We start from the raw sequence: 19083 nt of genomic DNA on the forward strand, positions 1-19083 counted from the left end.
GCGAGTCTAAATACATCTTTTGTTCCTTCCACCATCCAACCGCACGCAGAGCTCCCAGGGGCAGTGGGTGTCCGGGACCCCTGCCCCGGCCGTCCGGCTGAGGGCGCCCGGCTCCCCTAACCCCGCGGGGTGGAGGTTGCGCGTCCAGGGAGCGGGGCCGCAGCGGGAGCCCTCGCGCGCTCCGATTGGCCTCTCTTGTCCCCGTGACGCCAGGCCCCGCCCACATCCCGCCTCCGCATCCGCGCCGGGGAGCAGACGGTCCCGGACTGAATGGGCGCGAGCGCGGCGCCCCCTCCCTAGTATGCGGACGAAGGCGGCGGGCGGCGCCGAGCGGCGGCCCCTGCAGCCGCGACCCGAGGCGGCGGCGGCGGCGGCGGCGGCGGCGGCGGCACCTGCCGGCCGAGGTACGTGGCGCAGCCCCCTCCTTGGCTTAGCCGGGCCCGCGGGCCGGGGGCGGCGGCGGCGGCGGCGATCCGTCCCTGCCCCCGCGTGGCTGGGCCCGGCGGCTCCGCCCCAGCCCCCGCGGGCCGCGGCCAGGGCTCGGCTCCCCCAGATGCGCCTCGCGGGGTCGCCGGCGGAGAGCCGTGGCCTCGCGCCGAGTGGACTGGCGGGGGACGCCGCGGCCCGGGCAAGTGTAGACACGGTGGAGGCGGAGGGGTGAACGGCCGGGATGTGGGGTCCAGCCGCAGTGGCCCTTTCCCCTCAGCCTGCCGCAGCGGCTTGGGTTTTAATTCATTGCTGGAAGCTTCCGAGCCAGGAGAGCCGACTTAATTCATTTCCCTGGGACAGGATTGGGGACTTTTCGCGGTGTGGCTAGCAGATCCCGAAACTGCCCTTTGCACCTAGCGGGAAGGCGTGATGTGCGGTGTCTGCAGATGGAAATTCGCCCTTGACCTTCCCTGCCCCCTCTCTGCGGCCAGCCCTGCGGAAGAGACAAGTTTTGGTGACTTTTAGTTTCTCCTGAATTGTAAGCAGTGCCTTGACGTGGGCAGGCATTCATTTGCGCCTTTGGGATGTAAATAAGGCAAGGTTTTCGGAGAGCTGCTTCGGGGAGCAAGTGAATAGGAAGAGGCCAGTGACTTTGGCTGACACTGATCCCCCTGTGGGGCTCTGTCTCCTGGTCTGCACAGGGAGGCTTGACCTACTGATGGCCGAGGACCCTTTTAGGCCCCTGGTTCAGTGGTTCTAACTGCAGAATGCGTTTACCAGTGAAGAGGGTCCTGCAGAATCACTAGCTGACTTGAAAGACAAATTTTACGTCCTAGTGTCTTAATTCATGTATGTGGCCTTTGCTTAAGTAGGTATCGGTCCTTTAAAGGGGGAATTGGTTTTACCTGCTGGGCTGCATCTGGCACCCTTGTGTTGCCTGCCCGTTGGGCCAAGCACTGTGCTGAGTGTTGGGATTACAAAGAGGAAGGAGACGCATCTCCTGCCCTCTGGTGTTAAACCGAGCCCTCCTCTGGGCTGATGACTGGTAATCCTCTTCCACAGAAGGATGAGTCCTGAAACTGGAAGAGGAACCCACGGCTGCTGAGTGAAGGGGCGCAGACTGAAAAACGGCCAGGATAGATTGGGGTTTCACTTGTATAATCTTGAATGCTTGACAGTTTAGAAGAATAGCTTACATTTCTAGTCGTGGAGCCAAGGATCACCTAAAGTCCAGCCTGTGCTTGGACGAGGAGAGACTGATGTGAACTAGGAGAGTCCAGGCATCAGAATGCCAGGGACTTTTTCGCATGTCTGTCCATTGTTCGAGTGCTGCTGGTCCTGTAAGATGAAATGAACCTTGCTTTGTTCCTCCAGGCAAGAAAAGAAATGGGTGGGAAGACAGGAAGGTGTTTATGGAAGAGAGAGGGAGAGGACTAAAAGACCCAAGTTCTAAAAATGAGCTTTTATGACTGCCTTATTTGGAAATGCTTATAATTTTGGCACAAACTGCTAAATTGTCCCATACAATAAAAATAGATTAGTATTGGTTTTAAAACTATATTCAAGGTGGAATAAGAACAAACCCTTTGTTCTTTGATGTGCCTCCTCTGGTCCTTCCCTGCCTTCTCCAACAAGACTGTTTGGCAGGAGTCTCTTGGAAGGTGAACGGGCAATAAAAAAGGTTCCGGGTCCTCAGTGGGCATCCATCCAGGTGCTGGGGACAGGCGGGAGTGTTTCGGAAGAACAGTTAAGGCTCACTTTCCACACCTTTCTAGCTCCCAAGGAGCAATTTAATCGATTTAATCGGAGCTGACCGTGGAGACGTATTGAGATCACTCCCAGAGGGCGATCTCTGTTTTTGGTCTAGCTGGGAAGCCTTGGCGGAATTAAAGCAACTGGGATTATGCGCATATTAATGATGGTATGAACTCCCTAACAGCTGAGGAAGGAGAAGCAAGGGCCGGATGGATATGCGTGGTGTAGGTTAGTGGAGGCATCCGAAAGTGGGTGAATCTCTGGCCTGGTGTGGGAGGAAGCCATGAATGTGGCGGTGACGCATGGGCTCTCCGGAGAGAGACCAGCTTAAGCACACGGGCAGAGACGGAGTGAGGAAGATGTTTCAGGGAGCAGGAAAAAACGAGGTTAGAGTGGGTACGAGGGAGGACACTGCCAGGCTTGTCCTACCTGGAGAGCTGTCTCTTTTTCTTTTTTCCCTAAGTATATCATACATACTAGAAAAGCAGGCACACCGTAAGTGTGCTGTTCAGCACATTTTCCACACTCAGCATACCATGCCCTCAGATCAAGAAGCAGAAGGCTCCCTTCTTGTCCCTACCTCCTCAAAGATAACCCCTGCTGGCTTCCTATGTGGAGTCCTGCACTGTCCATCTTCTTTCCTTATGAGTTGAGTTTCTGAGCTTCACGCCTGCCCTTGTAAGGTGCTCACTCTCATTGCTGATTTGGCCAGTTGCGTGGATTATATACCGTATATTTGTGTGTGCCCTGTTGATGGCCATTTGGTGACTGCTTTTGCATCTGTCTTTGATATCCATGCATACGCATTTCTGATAGGGGTCTATGGAAGGGAGTGGTTCCTGGGTCACAGAATCCAGCGTGTGTACTCAGCTTTGGGAACCACGGGCAGAGCTATTTCATTCCAGTTTTGGAATAACTGCATTGGTAGTTCTTCACTACCAGCTGATGATTGTGACATTGACTTTCAGTGGAGGAGACTGAGGCAGGAGTTGTACCAGGAGCCGCGGTCAGTCTGTGCTTGGCTGTGCCCTGTGTGTTCTCAGCATGTGAAGTCATCCCCCGATCCCAGGGACAGGGCGAGCTGTGGGGAGCCCTTTGGTTTCATGAGCCATCGTGGTGAGGGGATGGTGTCTCTGGCCAAACTGCTGCAAACGCTCCGGGGACCTCTCCTCGCTCAGGTTTCCTGACGCCGCACTTTCCCTACTTTGTTTTTGCTTATGTGGCTTCCCTGTACCTGTGGATTCCTACGTAAGAACTCTGGTGTGTCCTAGAAGAAGGACCTATTTCTTGTTTTGTCTTTCGAGACCATACAAGACATGTTTGTGGAAAAATATCCAGCATTAATTTATTGGATGGTTCACCAACTCTTAAACAGCCATGAATTCTTCCCCCTTTCAAGTTTTTAATATCTGGAATGAATGGTTCAGTATCATGGGATATGATCTGATTAACTTAAAGAGAGAAACATTGATACAGATAACAAATTTGAAAAAAGGTCTTCTTTGATGGAATAGTACGTCTGTGTTTTGAACATGAAGGCTGTCTTTGAGGCTGGGGCTCATTGTCATATTTAAAGACTTCTATGTATTGGGTTCAGAGCAGGAGCAGTTTTTCTGTTATGCAGAGTTCCTTCTTCCACAGCCTTCTTCTCTCCTCAGCTTCTCCTTTTTCTTTCTCTTCTGCCTCGTTCTTCACCTCCTTTCTGCTTTTCACAAACCTCTTGTTCTCATTTCTAATCTAGATCCCAGCAGCAAGAGAGGAGGAGAGAGTTGGGGTACTTTTACAAGGCCACTGACACCCTCTTCTCTTTGCTTGTCATTTTCTGCAATCAAGTCCTTTGTCCCCCAGGATTTGTGGCTGGTTCAGGCTTCTTGCTTATTCTTCTTCTGGGCAATCTCTGTCCAGTGGAAATATAAGCCAAGCCATATATATATAATTAAAATTTTTCTAGTAGCTACATTTTAAAAGTTAAAAGGAAACAGGTGGATCAGCATTTCAATTTCCCAGGAAGATTAAAAACTTCTGAACTCCGATGTGCCTAATAATACAACTTCAAACTGTATAAAGTAAAAAGTGACAGAATGACAAAAAAAAGTTGACAAATCTGCCAGCATAGTGAGAGATTTTAGCATACCTCTTTCAGTAACAAAACAAGCTAACTAAAAACCAATAAGGGATTGATCCAACAAACAGCACAGTTAACACATTTGATCAAACTGATTAAATAGAAAGTATAGTTTCAGCAAGTGAAGATTATACTTTTACAAAAGTTGAACATACACCAGGTCATAAAGTAAGTCCTAACATGTTTAAAATAATCAGTGCCATATAACCCAAGTTCTCTGAACATAATGAAGTTAAATCATGTATCAATTAAAAAATATAATTAAAAAAACATATTTGAAAATTTGAATTAGAAAAATTTAGATTTGCTTACAAAAAAGAGACAAATTTATTTACAAAACAAAAACAGACTCAAAGAAAACAAACTTATGGTTACCCAGTGGGGATGGGGGTGGGAAGGGGTAAATTGGGAGTTTGAGATTTGCAGATACTGACTAATATATATATAAGATAACCAACAAGTTTATACTATGTAGCACAGAGAACTATATTCAGTATCTTGTAACTTAGGGTGAAGAAGAATATGAAAATGAATGTATGTATGTTCATGTATGACTGGAGCATTGGGCTGTCACCAGAAATTGACACAGCATTGGAAACTGACTATACTTCAATAAAAATATATGAAAAAGGAAATATTTATATTTGAATGATTAAGAACTAGTAACAATGAAATATATATCAAAACTTGTAGAATGAATTGTACACTTAAAGCTTGTGGGATGTAACTAAATCATTATTTAGAGGGAAATGTGTGGCCTTAATTACTCCTATTAGCAAGAAAATAGGCAAAAATTAAATGAGCTAATTGGCTAAATCAAGAACATAGCAATTAAAATAGATCCACGGAATCAGAAGGAAGTTTTTTTTAAAAAAAGGTGAATTAATTTTAATAATATATTTTAGTTAATCCACTATGTGCAATATATTATGAAATCAATATAAATATAAAAATTATTAGCAAGCTATTGTACATTTTCTGGTCACACTGTCTCCAAAGCCTGGTGTGCATCTTACACTTGTGTTAGAGCACATCTCAGTTTGGTCTGGCCATGTTTGAATCACTCAGCAGCTGCACGTGGCTGGTGGCATCCTAGCCTATAAACGCTGAGGAGATCTATCTGGATAAAGGGGACAATTCAGAGCTAGCGGGTGGGATTTAGTTATTTGCCAAGTGAATTGAGGGTCATGGGAACCTAACAGTGTTTTGTGGTTGGCAGAGAGAGAGTGGACTCTTGGTGAAACTCTTATACTACCCCACCGCCCAAACAAACCCACATGCTACAAAACAAGAGACAGGACAGAACTGAGGATAAATACTGTACAGACTCACTTTATCCTTACCTGCTTTAGACACTTCTATCTATCAGTTCATGAAGTTTTCACAAAAGCCTTATGAGTGTGGGACCATTATTATCCCCGTTTTACAAATGAGGATATTGAGGCTCAGAGAGGTTAAGAAACTCAGAAACTGTGGTACAGAGACAGTGGGGGTTCAGACTCAGGCCGTCTGGCCTGGGGGTGATGGATGAGGCAAACACATCCCTGTCTTTGCGGGATACAGTGCGTTCCCACGCTACCCCTCAGAAGGGCTCCTATTGAATTCCTGGTTGGATTATCTGAAGTGGCTGACGTGGTTGTGTTCCCTGGTCCATGTTCCTGCGCTCCCAGGCACCATCATCACTCTGCTGAGTCTCCATGGCAACCTCCTCACTGGTCCTGCCTCACAGAAGGACTTCCCCATCTCCAGTCTTGCCTCAAGAAAAGTCTCTCCAAAATCCAATTCCAGTTTAAATCCACCCCCTCCCCGACAGTTGCTTCTTTTCTCTTAGGATAATATTCCAGCCCCCCATGGCGTGGCCTGCTTCCTTTCCCCGCCTCTCGTTCATTGTTCCCCTGCTGTCCGTTGTTCCCTGCGGGGCAGGACCTTCAGACACTCCCCTCAATGCCTGCTGTCCCTGCTCAGGCGGTACCTGCCTCTCCAACCCCTCCCTGCCCAGCCCTACCCATTCCTTCCTGGAGTCAGGAGCCTTTTCTGAGCCGCCTTCCAAACACCCACATACACAGATGTACCCCAAATGTATCTCCTAACACTGACCTCAAGTCCCATGTAGAATAAGTTAAAAAGAAAAACGAGGAAAATAATTGCATTGGTGATAGAGCTACTTGTCTGATTTTTAAAATGAGAAGAGAGCTTTCTGCAGAAGAGGCTGTCTGTATTGCTTCTTCCTCCATCCCCCGGCACCTACTCCATGCTTGACTAAAACCCAGTTACAGGAGTCATGGTACGCCTGTTTGGGAGCCTGCCCAGGGGCTGGCTCTCACATTCTTGGAGCAGAGAGTAAAATGGATGTGCGTGATCGGGATGTAAAAGGAAATTGGGTGTTTCCACCATGCCCCTTACAGACTGAAGTACCTGCTGTCGGTTTTACGAATTCAAATGTGCTTAACTTGTTCTGAGCTTGAAGTGACCCAAACACAACTTTCCTTTGTCTCCTGTGATTGCCGGTTCTCCTTCGGTCTCTCAGCTGCCAGGGCCTGTGTACTTCCAGATCGTTCCCTGTCACTGTCCCCCTCAGTTCCATCTCTAGGGTCATGAACACTTTCTGATTTGGGGTTTTGTATGACTAGTTTTGTTCTTCTGTTCCTAGAGGACAAATAGAATTATGGAATACAGTCAGCCCTCCATATCAGCCAACTGCAGATCAAAAGTATTCCAAAAGGATCATTTCCTGAAAGTGCCAAAAAACAAAACTTGAATTTGCCGCATGGCAGCAACTATGGACGTAGCATTTACATTGTAGCAGGTGTCACAAGTAACCAAGAGATGATTTAAAGTATACAGGAGGTTGTGCATAGGTTATACGCAAATACTACACCATTTAATAAGGGATTTGAACTTCTGTGGATTTTGATATCCGAGGAGGGTCCTGGAACCAATCCTCTCTGGGTACCAAGGGACCACTGTACCAGATTATTGCCTAAACTGCCCAGCAAATCCTTCACCTTTCCTTCCTCATCCACCAGCCAGCTGCTCCCCGAGGAATATTTCTAAGATCTTGTTTGGTGATGTCACTTCATGATCCCACTTCTTAAGAACCCGTACCCTCACCCTTTCTTTTGGGGGGTGGGGTCTTGGTTACTTTTAGAGTTTTCACACACTTTCCCATCATCTCATACATGGTGTTTCCCGTTATCATCTGGTTTGGGGGAAGGTCCCTGTGCTAGAGCTTGTTTATGTTGGGTCCCAGAGTTGCTTTTATGTTAATGTTAGTTCTACTGACTTTCACTTTCTATTAAGCTCTATTTCTTCAGCCCATCTCCTCGTATGTCCTTTAGCTAAGGGGGAAATCTTCCATGAAAGAGCTGGCTTCTAGATTTCGCTTTATTTGTGGCGCTTGTGGGGGTGCCACAGACGTGTTCTGCTGTAGCGCATGCTGCGTGTATAACCTGTCACATGAGGGCCCACCACCGGAGAGCTGCTACGGAAGGAGTTTTGTTAGAGCTTGGAGGAGCCCACGGAGGACAGGCAGTTGCACAGGCAGCTTCCTCAGTTTACCCCAGTGTCCTGTCATTTCTCTGGCCTCCTCCTCTTTGACAAATGCCCCTACCTCGGCCGTTAAATCATCTCAGAGGATGGTGGGATGGTGGCAGCTGATGGTGCCTTCTTGCAGGCTTTGCTTTGCTTCTTTTTTAAAAATTTTCCCCCATTAGCAGCTTGAATTAGTTATGCAGGCCAGATCTCCACTGGCTGGTGCTAAAAGAACAGCCCCTGGCAGCCCAGTCACCAAGTTCTGTGTCACCTTCTTCCTTCACAGCTATTGTCAGCTTCCCTCCTTGCTGTCCCTGCTGCGACCCGGCTGCCCCATCAGCCCTGGCTGTGGTGGTCACAGCAGCCCCCTGACCACGCCCTCCCACGGCCTCCCCACTGGTGTGAGCTCTTCACCTTCCTGCTTAAGAACCACTTGGGGGGGAAGGCTATAGCTCAAGTGGTAGAGCACGTGCTTAGCGTGCACAAGGTCCTGGGTTCAATCTCCAGTGCCTCCTCTGAAAAAAGATAAATAAACCTAATTACCTCCCTGCCCAAAAAAAGGGAACCACTGAAGGTTGCCTGATGCCACCTCCTCTTGGTCCAGTTTGGAGGGCCTGGTTCCTTCTTTGTCACATCTTCTGCCACTTTCCGCCAGATTCCCTGTCACCTGGCCTCAGCAGTCCTCTCTGAGCATCTTGGCATGCCCTTCCTTCCATCCAGAATGCCTGCTCTCTCTTCTTTTTGTCTCTGAGCTCTTGCCCATCCTTCAAGGACCCATTTACACATCACCTCCTCAGGGAGGCCTCCCTGACTTCATCTGATGGAGCTGGTGGTCCCTTGCCCAGGGCACTCCAGGTATCCTATGGCTCCTCTGTTATTTGGCTTGTTGAGTATTTAGGTATTTTTGCTTTCCCTGGCTGGATTTTTCATTTCAAGAGAAAGGCTGTGTCTTATGTTTTTTGATAGTCGCAGTGCCTGGTATGTACTTATTAAATGTTTGTTTAAAGGATTATTAGGTGAACAAAGCAAATTACACAACAGCACAGACCAGCCTTCCTTGACTGGGGCTCTGCAAGAGAATTAAGCCCTAATGCTCAAAGGCCACCATTGTATGTTATGAATGAACTTCTCTCCTCTGCTTCCGGAGTGATTCTAATTATAGACCATCGTTGGGAGAATTGAGAAAATAGAGTCTCAAATCCTCTTCCATAGGGCTTAATCTCTGGTGGAACCCAACCTGAAGAAGGCTGGTATAGATACTATGATCCCAATCCTGATAAAATATACATGTGCAAAGAGGAAAGGCAGACGGAACACAGACCAGAACGTTAGCAGTGGCTGTCACTGTGTGGTAGTGTAACAACCAGCGTGTGACTTCAAAATATTCTTTCTGAAGTTATGTGATAACAGAATTTTTTAAAAACATATTTCTTGAATAAGCCAAATCGAAGTTCCTAAACCTGGCTGTGCCTCGTATAAGGCAATGGAGAGCTGGAGTTTTGTTTTTAAGTATAGCTCCCTGAACCGTGCTGCAGCGGATCAGAAGTCACCCAGCTGAGCCCATCGGCATTGCCCCGGGAAACCCGGGCCTCTGTGCGGGGGACTAGCTGTCAGCCCTCTGAGCCTGGGTGTCACCGCTGGACACCTTGTAAATTGAAGGGCTGAGCTTCCAGCAGACGTGGCTCGCCGTAAGGGAGGCTAGTATAGTCGTGAGGACTCACCGATGCTCTGCAAAGGAAATCCAGAGTCTAGTTTTTTCCTTAATGACTAAGAGTGGACATTCCCTGGGGTTATTTGAATTAAGTCTGTTAGAGGCGACTCAGTGCTAGTTGCTGCTCACCTGCTTCAACGAGCCCTGGCTTTTTCTGGAAGTTTGACCTTGCTTGACCTCACACAGAACTTAATCCTTATCCTGGGTGCTGAAACGAGTCGGATGAGGAACAGGATAATTACTTAGTCTCTAAGTATCTCCCATCAAGTTTAATTACCAAGGGAAAGTAGTAACTTGACAGTAGATAAACTTGCCTTACACGACGTTAACCATCACCCGGCACTGGGACAAAGCACCATCAGGTGCCTCCTGGGAAAATGCATCGAGAAAGGCCAGCACCGCTTCTGTGATATTCCTGCCCCAAATGTAGGACTTGGATCTGATCATGAAGAAACAGACAAATCTCAATGGAGGGCCATTCTACAAAACAGCTGGCCTGTTCTGTTCAAAAAATGCCGAGGTCATGAAAGACACAGGAACTGTTTCAGATTAAAGGAGGCTGAAGAGACAGGACAGCTGAATGCCACATGTGATCCTGGACATGTGATCCTGTTTTTGTGCTAAGCCCATTATCAGGACTGCTAAAGAAATTTGTCTGAGGTCTTTAGATTAGATAATAGTATTAAAGCAACCGTAATTTCCTGATTTGTATCATCATGCTGTGGTTGTGTCTGGCAATGGCCTTGTATTTAGGAGATACTAAAATATTTAGGGGTAAATGGCATTGTGTCTTCAGTTTACTTTCAAATGGTTAAAAAAGCAGTACGTGCATCGTCCAATGGAGTGACCAAGCCAGTGGGATGGGCGGGTAACAGGTGGGTAGTCTGGGGGAGGGCAATTCTTTGTGCTCCTCTTGCAGTCTCTCTACGTTTGAGATCATGTCAAAAAATAAAGCTTAAAAACCCGGAAGCCTCCAGGTCACGGTGCTGCGGCCAGTCTAGCACTGGAAGTCAGGGCTCGATGTAGATCCCTTTCCGTGGTCAGTACTGAAGTCATTTCTGGCAGTGCTGAGCTCTCTTCAGAATTGATTTTGCAGAAAATCAGTTGATTTTGCAGAAATCAATTGATTGATTTCCCAGAGTGTGGCTTCACCTGACCGGGTGGTTCTTCCGTTTGGTGTTGCTGTCATTGCTGCTCCTGTCCCAGAAGGCGAAGGCGTCACTCCTGCTGGGCGTCCTGGGGTATCTGGTCAACCAGCTCCGAGCTACCCATTTGCCTGGTTCAGACTAAACCTACAGCTGCCCTGCAAGAGAGGCTCCCCAGGAAGCGTGCAACTTAATTATCACCCAACCTGTTTCTTACATGTTAACAAACAGCCTCAGAAACATGAAACAGCCAACAGCCAAGCAGTTAAGTATTATTATGTCTCTTTCCTCTTCTCTTAAAAAACAAAACAGATCCCAGTTGCTCTTTTATTTTCCCATGGTGGTGGGTGGGACAGTTGTTTGATTTTGTTTATCTCCCTTCCTTGCCACACAGACATACACAGTGATTCTTGTTTGAGAAGGGATTCCCGTCCCTGTTTTGCACGTGCCAGATGTGCTCCGGACACGTCACAAACGCCCAGCGATGTCTGGACTCCTGGAAGGGTCCAGTCTTCACGTCTGCCTCTCGTTAGGACCTTGCTGGGTTTGGTTTAGCTTTTCTGTGGGGCTCTGGGTGCAGGCTGTTGATCAGTGCATTCATTTATTCATTGAATCATTCATTCCATAAGTATTTAAGCGTCTCTTTCCTGCCAGGCACTGTTTGAGTTTCCGAGGTTACAGCAGTGAACAAAGTCGACAGTCCCTCCTCTCGGAATTTTGTATTTTAGTGGGGAGAGCAGACAGTAGACAAATTTGTGTGAGTACTAATGAGTGTATGTGGTAAAATAAAGCAAGAAAGTAAGTAACGGGGCCCGGGGTGGGAGTGCTGTGTGACAGAGGGTGGTCAAGGAAGGCGACTTGTGAACAGAGACCAAAGGATAAGGGTAAGGATGGTACGGGGGAACTGGAGGCGGGTGCGAAGGGCGGGGAGGGGACTCGGGACTTGACCCTGTACGAGTCACTGCCCTCTTAATATCTTCTTCATTCCAGTAAAACCTTGGAGAAATACCATCTCTAGTTGCCAGGCATGTTCTCGTTTTGGAGAATGTTTATGAATTCCAAGGGCTCAGGTTAATTGCCTTTAACACTTTTAAACATACAAAAAGCAGGCAATTGAATGATAATACTGATGTATTCTCCACGTTAGAGGAATACCTGTTGATTAGACGTAATTTAAAAAGCACACCTCAGAATCACTGAAGTGCGTGCTTGTTGGTAAGTGGTCAAAATTAGTAGAGTGTAGACTATGTATTTAAAGAGCAACGCTTTTATTTATCCAGGAAGGCACGTCCTCATAACTCTGTGCAGTTTGTAGGAGGATCTGAAAATCTTTAGGCTAAAATCCATTGTTAATTACAACGGTGAGAAGCTGGCTGGAGAGCAGGGTTTCTCAAAGGGCCGCACCCACAGAACTCGGGGGAGCTTGTTCAAAATCACATTTGGTGTCCTCACCTGGTCCTGCCAGGTGGGACATTCAGGGGACGAGGTCTGGGAGTCTGCAGCAGTAAGTGGTTCTTGTGCGTGGTCAGGTTGGAGAAACGCAGGCCAAGTCGGGGATGGAGGTGTTGCTCGTTTAAACTAAACAAATAATAGAAGATACGGGGAGATAGCCGGCATGGTCTCACCAGCACGTTTGTTGTGGTTTTGACATCGTATGTAAAATTTCACATTCCTAAAATAGAAATGAGACACTGCCTACCCAGTGAAAACAGGAAGGTACCCTATAGTGGAGGTCTGCACCCTTTGCTGATGGGAGTGGCATGAGATATTCAAAGTGATTTGCTCGAGTTGTGTGGATCCAGGAGCAAAAGCTGTCCTTCCCCCGCCTCCCCGCCGTGTGCACCTGTGAACCTTGCAGACGGGTGTGTGAATGCAGCCTGTGCCTGCCTGTTGGTTCCTGTCCCATTGTACAGGTGAGAATGCGGCCACGTATCTTGGTGAATCAAGATTTCTCGAGATTATGCAACCCAAACCTAGAAAAAGATTAGAAACTGAAGCTCAGGGATCATCCATCCATTTTAACCCACAGTCTTTGATTTTCAGTTTTTGCATTGTTTAATTACCCAAAATCCTTTCAAAATACAGCAGTCTTGGGATTTTAATACATACAGTGACTTTATCCCAATGGGTAAAGTCGGGGACAGTTTTGTCCACCAGTGGATGATTGGCAAGGTCTGGAGATATTTTTGGTTGTCACAACTGGGAGAGAGGGGGAGGACCAGAGATGCTCATAGCATACGGTGGCTAGAGGCCAGGGATGCTCTGAAACACTCCTCAATGCACGGGACAGCCTCCTGCCACAAAGAGTGACCCAGCCCCAAGTGTCAGTCATGCAGAGGTGGTGAGAGAAACCTTGCAAAAGATCAACTGAATGCCTCTTATCCGTGTTATATGTTAGGATTCTCAATGGATATTCATGTTAAAAAAAAAAAAAGTTCCACAGCTAAAGCTGATTTGAAATTAGCTACCGCGATTGTTCGAGGATGGTGGTCTGCGTGGGTGGACAGGCAGCACAGGTCGAAGGAACCCCGTGAGCCCCAGGTCCGACCCCGGCAGGTGTCTCCTGAGGATTCTCAGCTAAGTCATGCTCCCCCGCCCGCCACTTCCCCTCCCTGTTGCTGCTTCTCAGCTGCTGGGCCCCGGCCCCGCGGCTTCTGTAACAGTGCCCCTGGGTGGGCTTTGGTGAGAAGGCCTGGGGGTCACCTCTGACCACGTAGTGGCCGCAACTGTGCTGGGTGTCAGACGCCACGCTTCTGAGCAGCCTCCTTTCTTCGGCAGCCCTCCCCACATTGTAGTTACTTTCTGATGTCATTTCCCTGGACCTTGGGCTTCTAGAAAGCAGGGACTCAGCCTGTCACTCTGCATCCCCACAGAGCATGTGGGAGGACTCAGTGACATTAACTTCCAGAAGCCTTTCTTGTGTGTACAGTGGGGGCACCCAAGTTACTTTTTTAGGTTAAAACACTTCAAAATGCATTTTGTTTAGGAACTACTGTGCTCTGTTCTTAAATAATTGAACTTCAGAATGTTAGGGAACCGTTCTAGGCTTGGAATTGTCACGTCAGAGTCACAGATTTCACTTAAGATTTCCTTTGCTGATTTCCAGCAGTGTCTCCTGTCCTACCGCCTCTTCTCCCCCAGCTCTTGAAGGCTCTGTCTTTTTTTCTTCCCCTTGGAGATCGTATCTCTTCAGAGCAGACATAAACTGTCCCTTTATCCACATAGCCCCAGGCCCTTAGCTCGGCTGCAGCTGGCCCTCACTGTTGCTTCTTAAAGGTTCCCTCTCTCCTCCTTCCTTACCGGCAGACCCTAATTCTGTGTGGGGAAGTAGGCTGCCCTGCGTGTGCAAAGTTCCTGGCTCACTTTGCAGCCGCAGGTACTCATGGGATGTGGTCCTGGCCAGAGAGAGAGAATTGGAAGTCTGTCAGGGATTTCCAGGAAAGCTTTTCCTCTCCTGATGTGGAAGCCTCACCTTCCTTTCCATCTCATCCTTCTTCTTGTTTGGAGTTTGGAGCAGTGGCTGGCCGCGTGCTAAGCTGGGGAGCAGAAGCTGGTGGGAGCCAGAGACACCAATGGCTCTGCAGAGCCGCTGCGCCATCCCTGATCAGCTTGTCCCCAGACTTCCTGTACTGTGAGAATAAAAACACCCCCACTTCGCTGAAAGCCTTGGCTGGTCCCCAGGTTTCTGTTACGTGCGGCCAAGCGCACCCCTGACTGATATTCCAGCTCAGATCCCTCCCCAGGGCTCCAAGCCTGGGATTTATCAGCCCGATGGCCCACAGGCGTTTGGAACTCAGCAAGGCCACATGTCCTTCTTGTGGCTGCAAAGGGCTCCAGCATCATCCCTGACACTTGACTTCTCTTCCTTCCTGCCTGCCTGCTCGCCACCCTCGACCTGTCTCAAGCCCTGTGGGTTCTTGCAGCCGGAGCCCTCCCTGCCCACCTGGCCAGCATGCCAGCAGCCAGGGCACAGGGTCTGCTGCTGGGTGCCGAGACAAAGCACCCCCAGCCCCGTCTCAGGCTCACCACCACCTCCATGGCCCTGCTGCTTCCCCAGGGACTCTCCTCCACGCCTCATGACCCCCCAAATCAAATCCTTGGGGACTTCTGATCGTCCATGACCTTCTGCCATCACCTGTATGTTGACCCTGCTGACCTGATGGCCTGTCTTAGTTCAGATTTCCTAGAAGGAGAGCCGAAAACAGGAGTTCAAGGGCTCAGCTGTCAGGAGGTAGGGAGTAAGAGAGGAGGGGGCAGAGAAGGAGCAGAGCCCTGGTCTCAGCAGCTCCCCAAGGGAGCCCTGTGGCTTGAGCCACTCTCCCAGGGTGATCCCACCCAGAGGCCAGAGGGCCAGTCTTTGGTCCCTGTCAGTCGGTTGTTGGCTGGGGACAGAGGGCAGATCCTCTGAGAAGGGGGCAGCTGTGGGCTGTTAGCAGTCCACACTCACAGCCGAGGTAGGGCCCCAGCCCTGGGTGTCCAACAAGACCACAGTATTGCCTTTAGCTTCTCCACACCCCCGCAGCCCAGGCCATTCTTTCTCAGCCACACCCGGTCATTCACTGCTCCCCGAATTTGCCAGGCCTCTGCTTTGCTCCTCTGTTCCGTCTCCCCACGGTGGGGTCTTGCCTCGTCGCCCAGTCCCTCTGGCGCTCCCTTTTCCTGCTGTCCTTGGCCCTGTGAGGTGTTTAATTGCTGTGTGCCCCGAAGCCATCTTCCCCTGCCGAGGCAGGCCTTCTGTCTTGCTCTCTGCTCTCCTTTCCCAAGTAGAATTCTTCATGTAAAACCCCAAACGCAAACATGACTTGAGCGACTCTCTCCTCCACTTTCCCGTGGAGGGTGTGTGTCTTGTACAGTCCAGGTTGACAGGAGGGAGGTTAATGTGTTCCATGCTTCACTCGCTGGGGCTGAGAAAGGCTGGCTGGAGGGGTGGCTGTTCCGGGGAGCCCCAGGCTGCATTTCCAGCCGCTTCCTGGGTGCCTCTGTCTAGTTATTTACCATCTCCAGTTCATCACGTCACCATCCCTAAACTACAAAACTGACTTCCATTTCTGTGTCTTCCCATAACGGGGACCACATTCATCTCAGCCTGCTTCTCCTCATCACCAGTCTTCTTTTCATCGTTTCTCGATAGATCTCTGTCTTGTCCCTTCTCCCTCCCCAGGATGGGCCTCCGGCTCCTCTTCTGCCTGAGCATCCAGTGCCCTGTTTCGCCATCCCAGGGCAGCTGAGCCCTGACACTGCCTCTCCTGAGAGCCTCCCCAGTGTGATTAGAAAAACAAAACAAAACAAACACAAAAGTTTCTTTTCCTTCTTTTCTTTTTTTTCCCCTGTGCATTTGAATGATGTGTGAGCGTGTCGTGTCGCGTGGCAGCGGTGGTGGGAAGAGGGAGGGCTCCAGGACTGCAGACCCTCCTCTCACCCCCAGAACCCCTCTTTTCCTTGTTCGGTTCCACTTTCCTAAAAGCAGTAGAAGAGAGTTGGCTGATGTCCCACTCGGTGTCCAGCAGGAAACCAGAGAGCACGGAGATGCTTGAGGCAGAGAGGCCTTTCATGCGGGGCATCGACTGCAGGGCTCGTCGGCAGAGCACAGCGAGAGAGAAGTGTTAGCCAGGGACCAGGAGCCCCTGTCACGCCGGGCCGAAGCTCGTCCTTGTCACAGAGCTCCTGGAGGTGCCATCACCTCTGTCGGGTAGAAACCCGGGATGCTGGAGGCCCCTCGCCCCTGCTGGAGGGCACCTCCCTCCCCTCCTCTCCTGTTGCATCGAATCAAGGGAATGAAAGGCTGCCGCCTCCCCCTGCCTTCCAGTCTCCCCCCCCACCCCCGGACGTCCCACGGTCACAGCTCAGCAGGAGGCCAGCTGGCACAGGAGAGGGTCCGGGAAATGCAGTCTGCAGACCTGCAGCCTGAGGGGCAGAGCAGACGAGAAAGAGGGCGGAGTAGAGCCGAGGGCCCCCAGGACCGTCCATCAGGCCGGCTGGCGGCAGGGGTGGGAGCCCGGTTCTAATGCTCCCCGCCTGCTGTGCTCTCAGGAGGTCTGCTCAGGTGTGAAGTGAGTGTCATTCTGCTCATAAAAGCACAGGCCTCGTAGAAGCTTCCTTTTCGTAGCTGCCCTGGTTCCAGGCAGCCCGCTGGGACCTGCCACTTGGCTGACTGTGCATCCTAGTAACCACAAAGTTGTGGTGTTTGAAAACCTTCCAGGGTTATTGGTTCTCACTTCCCATTTGAGAATTCAGTAGATTCTTCAGCAAAGGTTTACTAGCGAGGCCCTGGGCACTATTTTTTGAGACGATGAAAATGGAATGATGCACATCTATAAAAGTTCTCACACTCTGGTGCTCTGTCCGTGGTTAGACTTGGAATTGAGAGAGAGAGCAAAAAAAAAAAAAAAAAAAAAAACAACAAATACTTGAATGTCAGTTTGATGAAAGATATTTTTCAAAGAAAATGGCATGACCCTAATGGGGGCAATGAAGTGAATAGTGACATATAACTTCCTCCTGGCTGCAAGCTGAAGTATAGTAAAGACATTGTTTCCTAAATCAATATATAACTGTATCATAATGCAATAGGTGCCTACATTAGTTGAGATTTAATTAACAATTGCTTAAACGAGGTGGAAGTTTATTTCTCCGTCATGCAAGAGTTCAGAGGCAGACCGTCAGGGATGGGAAGGAGGCTCTGTCCTTGAGGTGGTCCAGGGACCCAAGCCCTTTGTCCCGTTGCTCCTCCATCCCTTGGGTGATGTGCTGTGTGGTCCAGAGTGGCTCATCATGTGTCGGTATTTCAGCCAATAGGAAAGAGGGGATAAAGGATAAAGGGGAGTATGCCGAGGAATGCACCCTGAAAGCTGTACACTTTTGCTCGTAGCCCATGGGCTAGAACTTAGTCACAAAGCTATGCCTAGCTCCAAAGCCATGTGCCCAGATAAAAATTCGGAGTTCTTTTCAATTGAGAGAAAGGGGGAAATTGACGTGGGACGAGATGTATCGATTTCTACTACGATACCCCTTGGAATATTGTTTAGAAATTGGAAATTTGAGAATTAAACTAATTTAAAAGAATAAATGAGCAAGCATACCCAAGAGCATATATATTTTTTAAATTTCTTTTAAAATTGCCTTTTTTTTTCTTTTTTCTTAGTATAATTCTCTTTTTCTGTTTAAAAAAATTTTTTTTTAATTTTTATTTATTTATTTTTTAATGAAGTTACCAGGGAATTGAACCCAGGACCTCACACATGCTAAGCACATACTTTACCACTGAGCTCTACCCCCATCCCCACCTCTTCTGTTTTTAATGTAACAGCTTTAACCTTTTTTATTGTAGAAAATTTCAAATAGTATTAAGAATTGTAAAAATGAGCCCCATGTACTGATTGCCCAGATTCGACAGTAGTTTAAAGCTCACCTTGTCTCAACTGTTTCTCCCACACACTTTTTTTTTTTAAGCAGTTTTCATTTCTCCTGTTTCATCTGTAAGTAGTTCCGTATGTATCTGTAAAAGGTAAAGACTCAAAAAAAAAAAATCTGACTTTTAATTCGGGGATAATTGTAGAGTGTAGGAACACAGATTACTCACTTCCCCCAATGGCAGCATCTTGCAAAAACACCGTAGAATCTCACAACCGGGATATTGACAGGGATACAGTCAAGATACAGGATCTTTCCATCACCACAGGGACCCCTCATGTTGCCCTTCCACAGCCACACCCACCACTCCCTCCCTAACCCCTGACGACTGATGATCTGTTCTCCACTTCTGTACCTTTGTCATTTCAAGAATGTTGTATAAGTGGAATCATATAGTGTGTAACCTGTTAGTATTGGCTCAGCTTCACTGCCTCAGGATTCATCGAGGGGCTGCGTGTATCAGTTGGCCGTTCCTTTTTATCGCTGAGTAGTATTCCACGGTACCACTGTACCACACTGAGGCTCTTTAAAAACGTAATCTGCCAAACTCACTTCCTTCTTTCCCTCCTCCTGCCCTCTCCTCTTGTCCCAGCAATGCCCAGTGAGTACAACTGTGTGAAGCTGAGAAGCGACTGCTCGAGGCCCTCCCTGCAATGGTATACCCGAGCTCAGAACAAGATGAGAAGACCTAGCTTGTTGCTGAAGGACATCCTCAAGTAAGCACCAGCTCTCGGGCCACAAGACACCCCTGGTTTGGGTCTGGGAGGAACTGGGAGAAACTGGGAGAAGAGTTCAGCGAGAGCCCTGAGGATGGCGCTCACCCTTGGTCCCTCTCGGTCAAGGATCTCTGTAGAGGCACATCCGAGGAGAGGTGCAGAGCATCCCCGTCCCGGATTCCGGCGTGGCTCCAGCTAGGGAGCCGCCCAGGCTCTGCACCTTGTGCACAGCCCTTCCAGCTGCGGTCTAATAAAAGAGGG

General features: G+C 48.9%; 1 protein-coding gene across 4 annotated transcripts in view; it reads left to right on the plus strand.

The window, feature by feature from the left end:
- The first annotated feature begins 286 nt into the window (after nt 1-286).
- ST3GAL5 (ST3 beta-galactoside alpha-2,3-sialyltransferase 5) overlaps nt 287-19083 on the plus strand; it is a 49056-nt gene continuing 30259 nt past the window's right edge. For 3 of the 4 annotated variants that reach the window (XR_010378832.1, XR_010378833.1, XM_064481947.1), the window contains exons 1-2: nt 287-404; nt 18699-18822. Coding sequence is in view for 1 of the 4 variants with exons in the window: in XM_064481947.1 (XP_064338017.1) it covers nt 302-404; nt 18699-18822 (227 nt within the window). In the remaining 3 variants the exon portion in view is untranslated. Of the gene's footprint in view, nt 405-641; nt 968-18698; nt 18823-19083 lie in introns of those variants that run through there. The other variant, XR_010378834.1, reaches the window with a different exon arrangement.

The sequence above is a fragment of the Camelus dromedarius genome, chromosome 33, assembly GCF_036321535.1.
Source record: "Camelus dromedarius isolate mCamDro1 chromosome 33, mCamDro1.pat, whole genome shotgun sequence".
NCBI classification, from domain to species: Eukaryota; Metazoa; Chordata; class Mammalia; order Artiodactyla; family Camelidae; genus Camelus; species Camelus dromedarius.